Source organism: Ylistrum balloti, unplaced genomic scaffold, assembly GCF_031769215.1.
Source record: "Ylistrum balloti isolate Yb309-2 unplaced genomic scaffold, AGI_CSIRO_Ybal_v1 Utg371108, whole genome shotgun sequence".
Lineage (NCBI taxonomy): Eukaryota > Metazoa > Mollusca > Bivalvia > Pectinida > Pectinidae > Ylistrum > Ylistrum balloti.
This window is the reverse complement of record NW_026782609.1, coordinates 394,054-411,293: the sequence shown is the minus strand read 5'-3', so window position 1 is coordinate 411,293 and position 17,240 is coordinate 394,054. Positions and strand designations below refer to the sequence as shown.

Here is a 17,240-nt window from a genome sequence, read left to right as displayed (position 1 = left end):
CTTGTTAAATCTTTTACTGTCTTGGTCCTGTTCTCTTTATCAATAAGCACCAGTTCATACATAATCTAACTCAGGATGGAGAAACCAAGCTATTTGTAACAACCAAAGATTATACCACGAAGGCAGGGCTAGTGTTTAAAGGGAGGTAACCACTATGTATTACACACACTGGAACCATTTCGGGACCAAAATAACGATGTTGACAATAAAATGACACTTATGGCGGATTTGCTGAGTTTTTATTTCTAACAAGACATGTCTAGATCTCGATATTTAATTTTTGGTAGTCACTGAAACACACATCCGGTATCTAACTACAAGGGCTCCAGGTGTACAATATGAAATAAAACCATTTCAGTAAAGTATTAACAGTACGCTGAAGGTATAAATCACCAGCCTTCCACCGCCATAACAGTTTGTAATATACCTTTATATTAAAACGATAAGTTTTATCAATGTTTACATCAGCAGGGCCCTAAATCTCGTCTCCCCCAGTCGTACCCTCGGCCTCCCCGGATTCTGTTTCCTCGTTCGTCTTTTTATGACAATGAATATACTTCTGGATGTTGGGTAGTCCGCGGACAACGCATGCGCTGAGAGCACTTCGGTAGAGATTCATGTCTGTGGCATCAAACCTACAATCGAAATATATTTGATATACTTATTACTTATTCTATAAAACTTCTGAATAAAGGAGACTGTACACGTCTCATTTTTATTATACTAGGGTGATATATATCATAAAATGGTAACATTGATAGTTCAAGTCCTCTCATTTCACTTTTAGATCCGTTGACTGCGCGTGGTCTTTAAATAACGATCTGACAGATTTATGGTTAAGGACACAATCTTTTTATATCAACTTTAGCGGAAAATGCGAAGAACGTAAGAGACAACTGCTGCCTTGCGGACAATTTTGCGGATATTGACAAAATCGCGTAGTTACAATGTTGCAGCTCTGAAAACAATGAAGATTTTATTGAAATATTGTGTTGCCTAGAGCTGCAAAAGGCCAATATGTTCCCGCTGGAGTACATTCAAAAGTATAAAAACAATAATTGATCGGTGAAATAGCGCATATTTACTGTAAAATAGCATCGTTTTCCGCAAGCTCAGCTAACCATGAAACAAAACACGGTGAACGACTACCGTGCCAATCTCCTTTCTTAGCGAAAACAACATGCGAGTACTTTCGGATGGCATACACAAATGATAAATTAATAATCAGTAATTAGGTAAGGAGAAAGTGAAACTTTGTCTTATTCATGAAAACAGGAGAATTGTTACCGTGACATTTACGAAGTTAGAAAGAGCCGTAAGTTTAAAGTCATGGCGGTCAATTTATATGATTTATCGCTTCGACATAAAATCGGACAAAAATGACATTTTAAGTAAAAGCTTGTTTAGGTTTTGGAAACAAATCAATACACACAAGCGTATTAGTGTTGTGGGTAGGAGATTAACAGGTACTGAAAGGAATTGTCCGTTGCAAGCCGAAAGGCCGTAATAGCGGATGTATAACCCGTTAAGTTGAATTGAATTAAATAAAATCTTAAGGACAGTAAATAACTACTGTCCCGTGAAACAATTCTGATCTTCATTCTTCCTCTATTTGATTTCTACTTTCGTCAGTTCATTGTTTTCATTCTGTTATAATCTCCCTTGACATCCGTAAGTGACCGTTGCTGTTGAATCGCTTGGTGGTGATAATGCGTTATAAACTCAAAACTTACCATTCATTTGATAAACTGTCGAAACACTCAACACTAAATATAGTAGTGACGCCATTAAATCCTCCGATAGCAAAGATCATGTCATCGATCACCTGAAACAAGCACGTCTTATAGGTCTCATTGTTAAAACTTTCACCGGAAGTGTGAAGTATGAAAATCAAATTTATTCTAATTGAAATATCACAGATTTCACCTGGAAGGGCGATAACTCTGACAAAAACTAAAAGCAGGAAGGTAACACTGTCGCCAAAGATCTTTCGACAATTAAGAGAAAGGATTATTTTAACACCCTATCAAAATAACTTTGCTCTCGTGTCCGGAAGTGATTCATTAGAAAGAATTCCATCTTCCTGTCAACCTTCTTGTATAGTAGGAAAGTTGACAAATACCTTGTCTCGGATATCAGATGTAGCATACCTCTACTCCAAAATTACTTCGTGGGTTATACATCTCAGAAATGGTTTGCCATTTGGCGGACACTGGATCGAAGCGTTCTGCTGTGTTCATCCGCGAAAACCCGTTGAAACCTCCTAACGCGTAGACTTGATCGTTATATGCTATGACACCAACACCGCTCCTCTTATTACGCATGGGCGTGATGGCCGTCCACTGATCAGTGGTTGAGTTGTAACACTCCGCCGTATGTAGGCATTCTCGACCGTCAAATCCGCCACAGATATAGATCTTACCTACAGACGCAAGGAAGTCCACAAATAAAAAATAGATATTACCTACTGAAGCAAGGAAGTCCACAAATAAAAGTAGATCTTACCTACAGACAAAGGAGAATCCGAAAATAAAAACAGATCTTACCTACAGACAAAAGAGAACCCGAAAAAAATAGAAATAGATCTAATCTGCATGACAAAGGAGAATCTGAACATAAAAATAGATCTTACCTACAGACAAAAGAGAATCCGAAAATAAAAACAGATCTTACCTACAGACACCAGGAACTCCGCGAAAAATGTTTCTATCATACAAACAAACGATTGCCTATACAGACTCAGATCTTAACTACAAACAAACCGTTACCTATACAGACTCAGATCTTAACTACAAACAAACGATTACCTATACAGACTCAGATCTTAACTACAAACAAACGGTTACCTATACAGATTCATATCCTAACTACAAACAAACGGTTACCTATACAGACTCAGATCTTAACTACAAACAAACGGTTACCTACAGAGTCCGATCTTAACTACAAACAAACGGTTATCTACAGAGTCAGATCTTAACTACAAACAAACCGTTACCTATACAGATTCATATCTTAACTACAAACAAACGATTGCCTATACAGACTCAGATCTTAACTACAAACAAACCGTTACCTATACAGACTCAGATCTTAACTACAAACAAACGGTTACCTACAGAGTCCGATCTTAACTACAAACAAACGGTTATCTACAGAGTCAGATCTTAACTACAAACAAACCGTTATCTACAGAGTCAGATCTTAACTACAAACAAACGGTTATCTACAGAGTCAGATCTTAACTACAAACAAACGGTTACCTATACAGATTCATATCCTAACTACAAACAAACGGTTACCTATACAGACTCAGATCTTAACTACAAACAAACGGTTACCTATACAGATTCATATCCTAACTACAAACAAACCGTTACCTATACAGACTCAGATCTTAACTACAAACAAACGGTTACCTACAGAGTCCGATCTTAACTACAAACAAACGGTTATCTACAGAGTCAGATCTTAACTACAAACAAACGGTTATCTACAGAGTCAGATCTTAACTACAAACAAACGGTTACCTATACAGACTCAGATCTTAACTACAAACAAACGATTGCCTATACAGACTCAGATCTTAACTACAAACAAACCGTTACCTATACAGACTCAGATCTTAACTACAAACAAACCGTTACCTATACAGAGTCCGATCTTAACTACAAACAAACGGTTATCTACAGAGTTACAAACAAACGGTTACCTATACAGACTCAGATATTAACTACAAACAAACGATTGCCTATACAGACTCAGATCTTAACTACAAACAAACCGTTACCTATACAGACTCAGATCTTAACTACAAACAAACCGTTACCTATACAGACTCAGATCTTAACTACAAACAAACCGTTATCTACAGAGTCAGATCTTAACTACAAACAAACCGTTATCTACAGAGTCAGATCTTAACTACAAACAAACGGTTATCTACAGAGTCAGATCTTAACTACAAACAAACGGTTACCTATACAGACTCAGATCTTAACTACAAACAAACGGTTACCTATACAGACTCAGATCTTAACTACAAACAAACCGTTACCTATACAGACTCAGATCTTAACTACAAACAAACCGTTACCTATACAGACTCAGATTTTACTTACAAACAAACAAAAATCCACACAGATTCAGAATTTATTACAGTTACACAAATATACAATGTAGATACTACGGAATTCCGAAAATATTTATATCTTACAAGAAAGGAAACAATTAACAACGTTTCAACTGATATTTTGCATAAGAAATGTATGTTTAAACACGTAGGTCAATAATTTACGTTTGAATCTTGAATGTATCTGTGGAAGCAGGATTGTTACATCCCACAGAGGTGGATTTTAGAATTGTCAAGCTGAAAGAATAAGACAAGACAAAGAGTTTTAGCATAAATTGGGAAAGGGGTGGGGGGTGCTTAAATAAGTTTCACGTACCTTTCATGTAAGATTTATGACAGAAGTTTTAATTTTTTTCCTTTTAAGAATCCTCTGGCGAAATATTCAAGATGAGTATCATAAATCTCAGATGAAATATAATCGATTGCAAGCATTTGTGAAAACAGCACTTCATAAGTGTGATATAAAATCACTCTCTTTTTTGTTGACGTCACAATCTACATGACGCCATTAAGTTATGACGTCACAATTAAAAGATGGGAACTTAAGTCAATTATGTATTTTAAGAGCAGTCATATAAGTTATGTAATGCTTGCTATCACACAGATAACAGAGAAGTAAAATGTGACGTCTACACAGTACAGTATACTAGGTACATAATATAAAAATCGATGTCTATTGGGAATAGTTTTCTTTCTGATCTAGCTACAAAATCAATACTGTGTCTCATGGTTAGAAATGATAAGTTACTTCTAAAAGTTTTATAAAGACTGATTTGAATATTTCCCAGAAATGACGACGATAACCTCGAGAGAGAATGATATTTTATATCATATATCTCACATTAGAACTTATCACTACAGACTTCGTTCCACTGAACATTATACCGCTGTAAAGTAAGGTAGCACTACTTTATAAATCCTCATCAATCATGTACAAATAAAGTAATTGATAAATTCAGACAAAAACTGCTGTCAAACAGCTTGGAAAGCTGGTTTGCTTCGAGATTGAAGGACATTGGGGTCAGTATCATATATAATATCATTAGCATTGGGTATGAACACCGTGTGTTAGGTTAGCAGTACAGCAGGGTCGTCATAGGGATCTCTGGCATATAACTAGAGGAGAGACTGTGTTCAATTTATCGGTCAGGCCTTTGGGAAACTCTTGCACTTTCACGTGTTGCGCAAGAAAGCTAAAACATGCGTAATAGCAACATTTCCATCCTCGATACCCCAGGGGTTACGCTCACTATCAAAATTGAAGGCACAATTGAATTGATTGGTCTAGAGCCTAACTACACCCAACTTCGGAGCCATTACAATATACTGTTACGCGACCTCGAAATATATGTGATGTACATCAAAGGATCAAACTGGTCTTGTTCATGTGGGGTCACACATGGAAACTTCAATTCTGCCATTTTCGAGGGATGCAGAGAACGATAGTCAGCATGAACCCTGGGGTATTGAGGATGTTGCCTTTCAAATCATCTATGATGTAGAATACACTGAAACAGTGATTGAAATGGTGAAATACGCGAGTTTTATATGGATGAACGCACGTTTACCGAAGACCGGAAATAGCTATTGCAAACAAATTTCTTGGGGCAGAAACTTATCAGAAAACCTAGTCTGGATAATGGCCAGTCTAATACCTTCACAGGAAAGTTCTGCTGACGCAACTCGATATTAATTGCCGGCTAAATTGTCATTTACCACGTCTGGTATGATTTTACACTTCCGTCGCTAAGCGGTCACGTTCTGCGACGTAGCAGTTCGCAAAATGCTCCCTCCCCGCTTTCACACTTTTCGAGTTCCGTCGTCGTGCTGCAGACAAAATCAGGACACGGAAAACAGAACATTGTTCCTTCTATTGTCGCAAGGTCCAACGACAGTGAAATCGGGACCTGTCATGGCGAGTCACGTCGTACCAGGTTTGTCCAGTGTAGGGACGCCGCCCTTCCGATCTATATGATGTCAACCTGTGGTGAACTGTTTCGATAGATACAAACAATGTACTTGTCGTCTCTACTGCGTTTATCATATACGACAGTCATCCGAAGCGTTCGTTTTGCGTGGTCGGTCGCTTCCGGGACGATCGGATATTGACCAAGTTTCATTTTAATGACTTTTAATACAACTGGTCAATTGCCTTATCACTGCAACCAAAATGCTGTACCACTCAACGCCGAGTGTGGGCCATGGCTACAACCTTTCCCCAGTATTTGTGATAGCCAGAACATGATAGAAAATCTGATAGATAGCAAGATTTGGTGAATTTTAAGTCCTGAAAATAAATGGGGCTAATGTGCTCGTAGTTGATACATGGTTCTACCGAAACCTAACAATGATATTCCCTAAAGACGGATTCTCAGGACTGGTACATGATTATATTGGAAACAAGCGGTACAGTTGTAAGGTTCTTTAAGTGGGAATCTGACGACTGGTACATGATTCTACCCAACCTTTTACTACTGTGCAATTCAACCTCATAATTAAATATCTGTACATCATTTTCAGAATTGCTTGGATTTAGGGATAACAACAAGTCAGTATTACCTTCTAGAGATGTGGCGCTGGCATCACTGCGCTCGTGGCCCATCGGAGTTACTATAGACCATTGGTTGCTAGCCGGATTATATTTTTCCACAGATTTCAGCCTATCATGTCCATTGTAGCCTCCCATAGCGTAGATACTGTCACCAAGTACGGCCGTGCTCACGTAACACCTAGAAAAAGGGGATACAGGTCTGTGATATACGTAAGGGTTTTATTATATCTATGTAAAGTTCACGTAACGACACATAGGACCGTAGGTAGATAGAAACACATATCACTACCCACGTGGTACAGACAGAAAACTGTACGAGGCTGTGGGTATATTACGACACCAGTGATGGATTATAAACTGCTTGATACAATACAATGTATCTCGATTTTCTTGGAGCACGTTCGTACGATGATAGGTGTGAGAGAACAGGGAGGTTTTACAGCCATGTGCTCCGATCAAACCAGGAATCGAACCCGTGATAATTGCCAAGCACTACCAACTGAACCAAAGCATGCTCCATCAGCTGAGTGACAGAGACCGTATCTAGCAGTATGTTTACAGTATGTTAACACACCGATTCGGTCCTATTAAATTATACTTTTGTAGTCATGTGATCATCATCATCATCATCATCATCATTATCATCATCATCATCATCATCATCATCATCATCATCATCATCATTATGTATGTATATTATTTTTGTGTGAAAGAGAGTGTGTATGGTTTTTATTTAATGTACGAAGTAACTTGGAAAAATAAAAAAAAAAAAACTTTTAAAAAAACTATTTACAGTACGATACCATACACATGGCGATGAACAAACATCATGATGACGATATGGGTGTTCTTCCTGAGTAAATATTCTTATTGTAGACTGAAGCACATTACCAGGTCAAGATGTTTTCACGTTATCATGAAAATAGTATTAGTTTGCTGTAACGACATCATACCAACCTTTTGGAGTGCATATTGGCAGTGTCTGACCACTTCATTGTCATCGGATTGAAGCATCGGACACTGTTAAAGTACTCGATTCCATCAAACCCTCCTATGACATAGATCAGTCTGTGCATGGTAACAGTCCCGTGGTAGGCTCGGTGAACTTAAACACATAAAAAACACAATATAGACTATCTTCTTCTAGGAGCGAGGGGGGGGGGGTTGATGAGGGACTTCATCTAGTCAGGTAGTCAGATCGGTTATACAGGTTATTTCGATCTGATTGACAGTTTGTAGTCATTATGTTCCACATGAAAACGAAACGACATTCTTCGTACAAGATGTCTCTAGTAGATAATTAATATGTGTTATAAATGTGGTATATTGTGGCTAGTATTTACCAAGGTTACATAATATCTTACCGTCGTATAATCATAAACAAGCGCCAACAGGCAAACTTACACGTATCTGCAGTATCACAAACAATCCACTTATCGGCGCGGGGATCGTACGTCTCTATCACATTAGTTGGGGATCCACCGCTCCATCCGCCAACAACAAACAGCACCTCATGTGGTATCCGTGGGCGTGCCAGGGGGTTGGCCAGGTCCAATGCCTTGTCGTTCATGTCCAAATCGTACAGGAACTTAAGAGTCTCTATCACTACGGGTTTGCAGAGGTCACTTTCTTTCACATATGGATGACTTTTAACTTTCTCTGTGAAGTACTGTATGGAAAGGAGTCCTAATCGGACAGTTTTTAACAATGCTGAAATGTGGCATTTCCGGTTCGAGGAATCGTGGTCAATCCATCGAATTAATGCTGTAAAGGCCATTTCTTCGTTTTTCACGTTTAGATCATCGGATGCTATGATGCTGGAAACTTCATCAAATGTCAACTGGAGGAATTCGGCACTTTTTGTTGCTACATCACTAAAATTGAACATCAAATACCGATACGCAGCTTTCTTAAGGTTGTGACAGAAGTATGTCCTGGCAAAATTGTAAATACCTATACAGTTTTCTGCCTCCAGGGATTTAGCCAAAAATTTGCAACAGGCACGCACAAGTCCATTGACGTGGAACTGGTCGGCGGCCGGCAGGAGTCTCTCTATGTTCTCCGCCGTGATATTAGCTTCTCTGGTATAAGCATATTCTACGAAAATATCCATGATGTCTGCCGTTATTCCAGGAATGACCACTTCCCTTTGGTCAGTACTGCATACTTCTTGCGTGAACAAGGAGCGAAAATACGTACTACAAGCCGACATGACCGCACGATGGACCGGAAACTCGCGTGTCTCAGTCTTGAGAACAACATCACAAAGCTGCCCGCATCGCCGAAGCTCCTCGTAAACAGTGCACGACTGCGATTCTAACGGCCCTTCCTGCTGCTCTGTATGTTGACGTTCATCAACTTCCATAATATGCGTGTTGATAAATATTTTCAAGACATCGTTCAACCAACAGGAAAGAACGAATCCATCGTACACCGATTGAAGTCGCCAAGCAGCGGACAATGCAGGTTACTCAGTGACGTCACAATTGCTTATTTATGTGACGTCATAAGTGAGACGAAATGAGGAAGCAAAATATGCAGAATTTGTGGGTCAATTAACGTATCATCTTATTGATATCGTATAAACTAGGCGTCAAAGCAATGTCTAACTCCGAACCCCGTCTCATTCCCCGTCCTGTTGTGATGTCTCAGTCCCCGTCCTGCTGTAATGTCTCAGTCCCCGTCCTACTGTGATGTCTCAATCCCCGTCCTGCTGTAACGCTCAGTCCCCGTCCTGCTGTAATGTCTCAGTCCCCGTCCTGCTGTGATGTCTCAGTCCCCGTGCTGCTGTGATGTCTCAGTCTCCGTCCTGCTGTAATGTCTCAGTCCCCATGCTGTTGTGATGTCTCAGTCCCCGTCCTGCTGTGATGTCTCAGTCCCCGTCCTGCTGTGATGTCTCAGTACCCGTCCTGCTGTGATGTCTCAATCCCCGTCCTGCTGTGATGTCTCAGTCCCCGTCCTACTGTGGTGTCTCAGTCCCCGTCCTGCTATGATGTCTCAGTCCCCGTCCTGCTGTGATGTCTCAGTCCCCGTCCTGCTGTGATGTCTCAGTACCCGTCCTGCTGTGATGTCTCAGTCCCCGTCCTGCTGTGATGTCTCAGTCCCCGTCCTACTGTGGTGTCTCAGTCCCCGTCCTGCTGTGATGTCTCAGTCCCCGTCCTGTTGTGATGTCTCACTCCCCGTCCTGCTGTAATGTCTCAGTCCCCGTCCTACTGTGATGTCTCAATCCCCGTCCTGTTGTAACGCTCAGTCCCCGTCCTGCTGTAATGTCTCAGTCCCCGTCCTGTTGTGATGTCTCAGTCTCCGTCCTGCTGTAATGTCTCAGTCCCCGTGCTGCTGTGATGTCTCAGTCCCCGTCCTGCTGTGATGTCTCAGTCCCCGTCCTGCTGTGATGTGTCAGTCCCCGTCCTGCTGTGATGTCTCAGTCCCCGTCCTACTGTGGTGTCTCAGTCCCCGTCCTGCTGTAATGTCTCAGTCCCCGTCCTGCTGTGATGTCTCAGTACCCGTCCTACTATATTTCCATTATCCTCAAAAAGTTTACCATTAATTTTAACCAAAATTATGCTATTTGCTGTTACATACTCTGGACTAATATATGGCTTCAACCATGATTTATACAAACTATGTCATATTTTTCATTTTAGATCTTCGAAATGGCGGGAAAATTTCAAACCCATCAACAGTGAAATTGTCTTTGTCAACATTCTGTCAGAATAAATCGGAGGGCCGAAAGATGTTAGAAAACTCCTCCTCGTTTAGTTTAATACATACATTTCTCTGCATATTCCACGAGCATGTCCCCATACCCATTTCGCCCAAACTTGTATTCATTACATCCCACTTTGTAAACTATTTCGCCCCATATTGGCAACCATCCCGCCGAAAATTTTTCACATAACCCCAAATCATTTCGTCCCAACAAGCTACATCGTTCCAAACCATTTCGCCCCTACAAGCTATTTCGTTCCAAACCATTTCGCCCCTACAACATACATCGTTCCAAACCCTTTCGCCCCTACAAGCTATTTCGTTCCAAACCATTTCGCCCCAACAACTTATATCGTTCCAAACCATTTCGCCCCTACAAGCTACATCGTTCCGAACCATTTCGCCCCTACAAGCTATATCGTTCCAAACCATTTCGTCCCTACAAACTATTTCGTTCCAAACCATTTCGCCCCTACAAGCTATTTCGTTCCAAACCATTTCGCCCCTACAACATACATCGTTCCAAACCCTTTCGCCCCTACAAGCTATTTCGTTCCAAACCATTTCGCCCCAACAACCTATATCGTTCCAAACCATTTCGTCCCTACAAACTATCTCGTTCCAAACCATTTCGCCCCTACAAGCTATTTCGTTCCAAATCATTTCGCCCCAACAAGCTATATCGTTCCAAACCATTTCGCCCCATTAACCTATATCGTTCCAATCTATTTCGCCCCTACAAGCTATATTGTTCCAAACCATTTCGCCCCTATAACATATATCGTTCCAAACCATTTCGCCCCTAGAAGCTATATCGTTCCAAACCATTTCGTCCTTACAAGCTATATCGTTCCAAACCATTTCGCCCTTAAAAGCTATATCGCCCCAAAAGTTTACTCACCCAAAAAGAAAAAGATAATAACATTTAATTGCTTCAATGTAATTCCATGGTGACATGTCTAGTTTGTTTCAACAGTGATGTCAATGAACATTATCACAGGCTTCGAAAATACCTCCAAATAAATTCGAGTACAAACGGCACAGGGGAGCTAACTCTTCTGTATTTGTTGTCAGAGTTCCATTTTCCTCAAGACTCAATTCGCATTTTGATTTCATTAAATTTTCAAAATTTCATTTTGGATTTCTAATTTGTTTAACTATAAAGAATAATTTCATTTGTGAATGTCCTTTAAATAATAATGATTTTTTTAATTTTCCCGACCTTCATCAGTTGAGGAGCACAAAGGAACAAGCAAAACAATTACGTTCCTTTTCTTTTTAACAAATGCACACATACACTAATATATTGCACAAGGACATGGAGAGCTTTCTGTATGTTAGGGATATGTTCCATCTACACAACGGGGTCGTTGGTCTTTGCAATAACATTCAACAAGTTTATGACGAGGATGATATCAGCTTCTTACTGGTATTATTTAGTATTTGTAGGTGTACAGAAATGCTATAAATTGGCAATACGATGTGATAGTTTTAAAGGTTATGTGCAACTTCATAAACGAATCGCATTGAGTGAAAAGTGTGTCCCCCCAATCAAACACACGCTGTAAATAATCACGTACAATCCAAAACACGCTGTAAATAATCACATACAATCCAAAACACGCTGTAAATAATCACATACAATCCTAACCACGCTGTAAATAATCACATACAATCCAAAACACGCTGTAAATAATCACATACAATCCTAAGCACGCTGTAAATAATCACATACAATCCAAAACACGCTGTAAATAATCACATACAATCCTAAGCACGCTGTAAATAATCACATACAATCCTAACCACGCTGTAAATAATCACATACAATCCTAACCACGCTGTAAATAATCAATAATCCATACAATCCAAAACACGCTGTAAATAATCACATACAATCCAAAACACGCTGTAAATAATCACATACAATCCAAAACACGCTGTAAATAATCACATACAATCCAAAACACGCTGTAAATAATCACATACAATCCAAAACACGCTGTAAATAATCACATACAATCCTAACCACGCTGTAAATAATCACATACAATCCAAAACACGCTGTAAATAATCACATACAATCCAAAACACGCTGTAAATAATCACATACAATCCAAAACACGCTGTAAATAATCACATACAATCCAAAACACGCTGTAAATAATCACATACAATCCAAAACACGCTGTAAATAATCACATACAATCCTAACCACGCTGTAAATAATCACATACAATCCTAAACACACGCTGTAAATAATCACAAATACAATACAATCCAAAACACGCTGTAAATAATCACATACAATCCAAAACACGCTGTAAATAATCATCACGCTGTAAATAATCACATACAATCCTAACCACGCTAAATAATCACATACAATCCTAACCAAAATAATCACATAAACCACGCTGTAAATAATCACATACAATCCAAAACACGCTGTAAATAATCACATACAATCCAAAACACGCTGTAAATAATCACATACAATCCAAAACACGCTGTAAATAATCACATACAATCCTAAACACGCTGTAAATAATCACATACAATCCAAAACACGCTGTAAATAATCACATACAATCCAAAACACGCTGTAAATAATCACATACAATCCTAACCACGCTGTAAATAATCACATACAATCCAAAACACGCTGTAAATAATCACATACAATCCAAAACACGCTGTAAATAATCACATACAATCCTAACCACGCTGTAAATAATCACATACGCTGTAAATAATCACATACAATCCAAAACACGCTGTAAAATAATCACATACAATCCAAAACACGCTGTAAATAATCACATACAATCCAAAACACGCTGTAAATAATCACATACAATCCAAAACACGCTGTAAATAATCACATACAATCCTGTAAATAATCACATACAATCCTAACCACGCTGTAAATAATCACATACAATCCTAACCACGCTGTAAATAATCACATACAATCCTAACCACGCTGTAAATAATCACATACAATCCAAAATACGCTGTAAATAATCACATACAATCCAAAACACGCTGTAAATAATCACATACAATCCAAATCACGCTGTAAATAATCACATACAATCCTAACCACGCTGTAAATAATCACATACAATCCAAAACACGCTGTAAATAATCACATACAATCCAAAACACGCTGTAAATAATCACATACAATCCTAACCACGCTGTAAATAATCACATACAATCCTAACCACGCTGTAAATAATCACATACAATAAAACACACGCTGTAAATAATCACATACAATCCTAACCACGCTGTAAATAATCACATTCAATCCTAACCACGCTGTAAATAATCACATACAATCCAAAATACGCTGTAAATAATCACATACAATCCTAACCACGCTGTAAATAATCACATACAATCCTAACCACGCTGTAAATAATCACATACAATCCAAAACACGCTGTAAATAATCACATACAATCCAAAACACGCTGTAAATAATCACATACAATCCAAAACACGCTGTAAATAATCACATACAATCCAAAACACGCTGTAAATAATCACATACAATCCAAAACACGCTGTAAATAATCACATACAATCATACAATAAAACACACGCTGTAAATAATCACATACAATCCAAAACACGCTGTAAATAATCACATTCAATCCTAACCACGCTGTAAATAATCACATTCAATCCTAACCACGCTGTAAATAATCACATACAATCCTAACCACGCTGTAAATAATCACATACAATCCAAAACACGCTGTAAATAATCACATACAATCCAAAACACGCTGTAAATAATCACATACAATCCAAAAACCACGCTGTAAATAATCACATACAATCCAATACAAATCACATACAATCCAAAACACGCTGTAACATACAAAAAATAATCACGTAAATAATCACATACATCCTAACCACGTAAATAATCACATACAATCCAAACACACGCTGTAAATAATCACATACAATCCAAAACACGCTGTAAATAATCACATACAATCCAAAACACGCTGTAAATAATCACATACAAATAATCACATACAATCCAAAACACGCTGTAAATAACATACACAACCACGCTGTAAATAAACCACGCTGTAAATAATCACATACAATCCTAACCACGCTGTAAATAATCACATACAATCCTAACCACGCTGTAAATAATCACATACAATCCTAACCACGCTGTAAATAATCACATACAATCCAAAACACGCTGTAAATAATCACATACAATCCTAACCACGCTGTAAATAATCACATACAATAAAACACACGCTGTAAATAATCACATACATTCCAAATCACGCTGTAAATAATCACGTACAATCCAAAACACGCTGTAAATAATCACATACAATCCAAAACACGCTGTAAATAATCACATACAATCCTAACCACGCTGTAAATAATCACATACAATCCTAACCACGCTGTAAATAATCACATACAATCCAAAACACGCTGTAAATAATCACATACAATCCAAAACACGCTGTAAATAATCACATACAATCCTAACCACGCTGTAAATAATCACATACAATAAAACACACGCTGTAAATAATCACATACAATCCAAAACACGCTGTAAATAATCACATACAATCCTAACCACGCTGTAAATAATCACATACAATCCTAACCACGCTGTAAATAATCACATACAATCCTAACCACGCTGTAAATAATCACATACAATAAAAAACACGCTGTAAATAATCACATACAATCCTAACCACGCTGTAAATAATCACATACAATAAAACACACGCTGTAAATAATCACATACAATCCTAACCACGCTGTAAATAATCACATACAATCCAAAACACGCTGTAAATAATCACATACAATCCTAACCACGCTGTAAATAATCACATACAATCCAAAACACGCTGTAAATAATCACATACAATCCAAAATACGCTGTAAATAATCACATACAATCCAAAATACGCTGTAAATAATCACATACAATCCAAAATACGCTGTAAATAATCACATACAATCCAAAACACGCTGTAAATAATCACATACAATAAAACACACGCTGTAAATAATCACATACAATCCTAACCACGCAGTAAATAATCACATACAATCCAAAGCACGCTGTAAATAGTCACGTGCAATCCTAACCACGCTGTAAATAATCACATACGATCCAATGTAGGAGCTGAGAATATTGAGTATAAGAATATGAGTCTAAGTGAGAATGTGATTGAGAAATATTATTGTGATATTGTGAGTGCAATATATAATTCGTCCATAGAATTTGTACCTGTGTCGAAATACAAACCCTACTTAAAACCATACTGGAATAATCAGTTATCACAGTTTCATAGCAATATGAAAAGTAGCAGACAAAAATGGATTGTTGAAGGTAGACCTAGAGATTGTTCGAACAGTTTTAAAGAATATAAATGGATGAAGAAAGAATTCAGGAGAAACCTTAGACAAGCTTTCGATAAGTACATGTCTGATCAATTAAAAGAAATTGAGCGAGCAAATGACATAGATCAGAAACATTTTTGGCATTTAATCAGAAATAAAACGACAAGACAAAGACGTTGCCAAACTGAATTTAGATGTGACAGAAAAACTTTCAGAGACCCGGAAATTATTGCAAATAAATGGGCTTCTCATTTTGAGAGAATTTTTAAAGATGATTCTAATAGCATATTTGATGAAAACTTTAGGATCCATATATCAAGTAAAGTGAAAGAAACAGAAAGAAAAGATTTGGAAGATGAGAGATTCTTAAAAGATCCAATCACGCAAGCTGAAATCGAAATAATCTGCAGGAATCTAAAATCAAATAAGGCAGGAGGTATAGACGGTCTAGTATATGAGCACTTGAAATTGGAAAACTCAGACCTTTTTGCTCATTTATCAAAGTTATTCAATGCAGTAGTTGAGAGTCAATATATACCATATGGATGGAAGAAGGGGACTATTATCACAATGTACAAAGGTCATCCTAAACCTAAGGATGAATCTAATAGTTATAGGGGGTTAACTCTTCTACCAGTCATCTTTAAAGTGTTCAAAATGATATTAGCGAATAGACTGGAACTAGTTCTTTCTTCTGTTTCTTTTCCAAATAAGCAACAATCAGCTTACTAAAAAGGGCTCTGTAGTTTGTTAACCTCTTTTAACCTGCTGGAATGTATACATTATAATGTAGAAAGGGAAGAAAACGTTTTTGTAGCCTTTTTAGACAGTAACAAAGCTTTTGACACTGTCTGGCATGACGGTTTACTTTATAAGTTATATCAATTGGGAATAACTGCTAAGTCATGGCACATTTTGAAAGCAATATATACAGACATAAGAAGTAGTCTTATCTAATGGTTTAAGATCAAGATGGATAAAGATGGAAAGGGGGATCTTACAGGGGAGCGCATTATCTGCAAAAATGTATCTCGTCTTCATTAATGATTTACTAGAAGTAAAATAATTAAAACAAGAATTTATCCAACAGCCCTATATGGCTGTGAATTATGGTGTCTTGCAAAAGCAGAAGTTTTAATGTTAGAAAGAACTCAACGTTTTATTCTCAAATCGATTCAGGGGGTTCCATATAAGGACTCGAACGGATATGTGTAGCAGCTTGCTTGGTTGGCTTAGCTTAGAGTCATATATAGATATTAGGAAGCTAACATTTTTTGGAAGATTGTGTAATTTAGGGAAAGAGAGTGTGTCTTGTACTGTATGTTTTACTCGCCTTTTTATGGCGGATGTAAGCACTAATATGCATGAAAGTAATTTGAATGATCGCGGATTCATGAATGATGTTGTTCGAGTTTTGAGAAAATATGATCT

At 38.0% G+C, this 17,240-nt stretch overlaps 1 protein-coding gene across 1 annotated transcript; it reads right to left on the bottom strand.

Moving 5' to 3' along the window:
• Positions 1–238: 238 nt before the first annotated feature.
• Positions 239–8,910, bottom strand: LOC132560758 (kelch-like protein 10). The gene is made up of 6 exons (XM_060225435.1): positions 8,088–8,910; positions 7,641–7,788; positions 6,692–6,861; positions 2,151–2,422; positions 1,734–1,825; positions 239–635 (listed from the first exon to the last, which is right to left on the bottom strand). Exons 1-6 carry the CDS (start codon positions 8,893–8,895, stop codon positions 476–478), a joined length of 1,650 nt encoding a protein of 549 aa, XP_060081418.1. The 5' UTR covers positions 8,896–8,910; the 3' UTR covers positions 239–475.
• Between the last annotated feature and the right edge of the window lie 8,330 nt (positions 8,911–17,240).

Bases quoted from the DNA above. Each gene is read 5' to 3' on its own strand.
- LOC132560758 (XM_060225435.1), bottom strand. From the start codon at position 8,895: ATGTCGGCTTGTAGTACGTATTTTCGCTCCTTGTTCACGCAAGAAGTA. The intron at 2,423-6,691 runs GTAATACTGACT...TTGCGTCTGTAG, and splicing joins CAGCGCCACATCTCTAGAAG to GTAAGATCTATATCTGTGGC. The intron at 636-1,733 runs GTAAGTTTTGAG...TTTCGATTGTAG, and splicing joins GACAGTTTATCAAATGAATG to GTTTGATGCCACAGACATGA.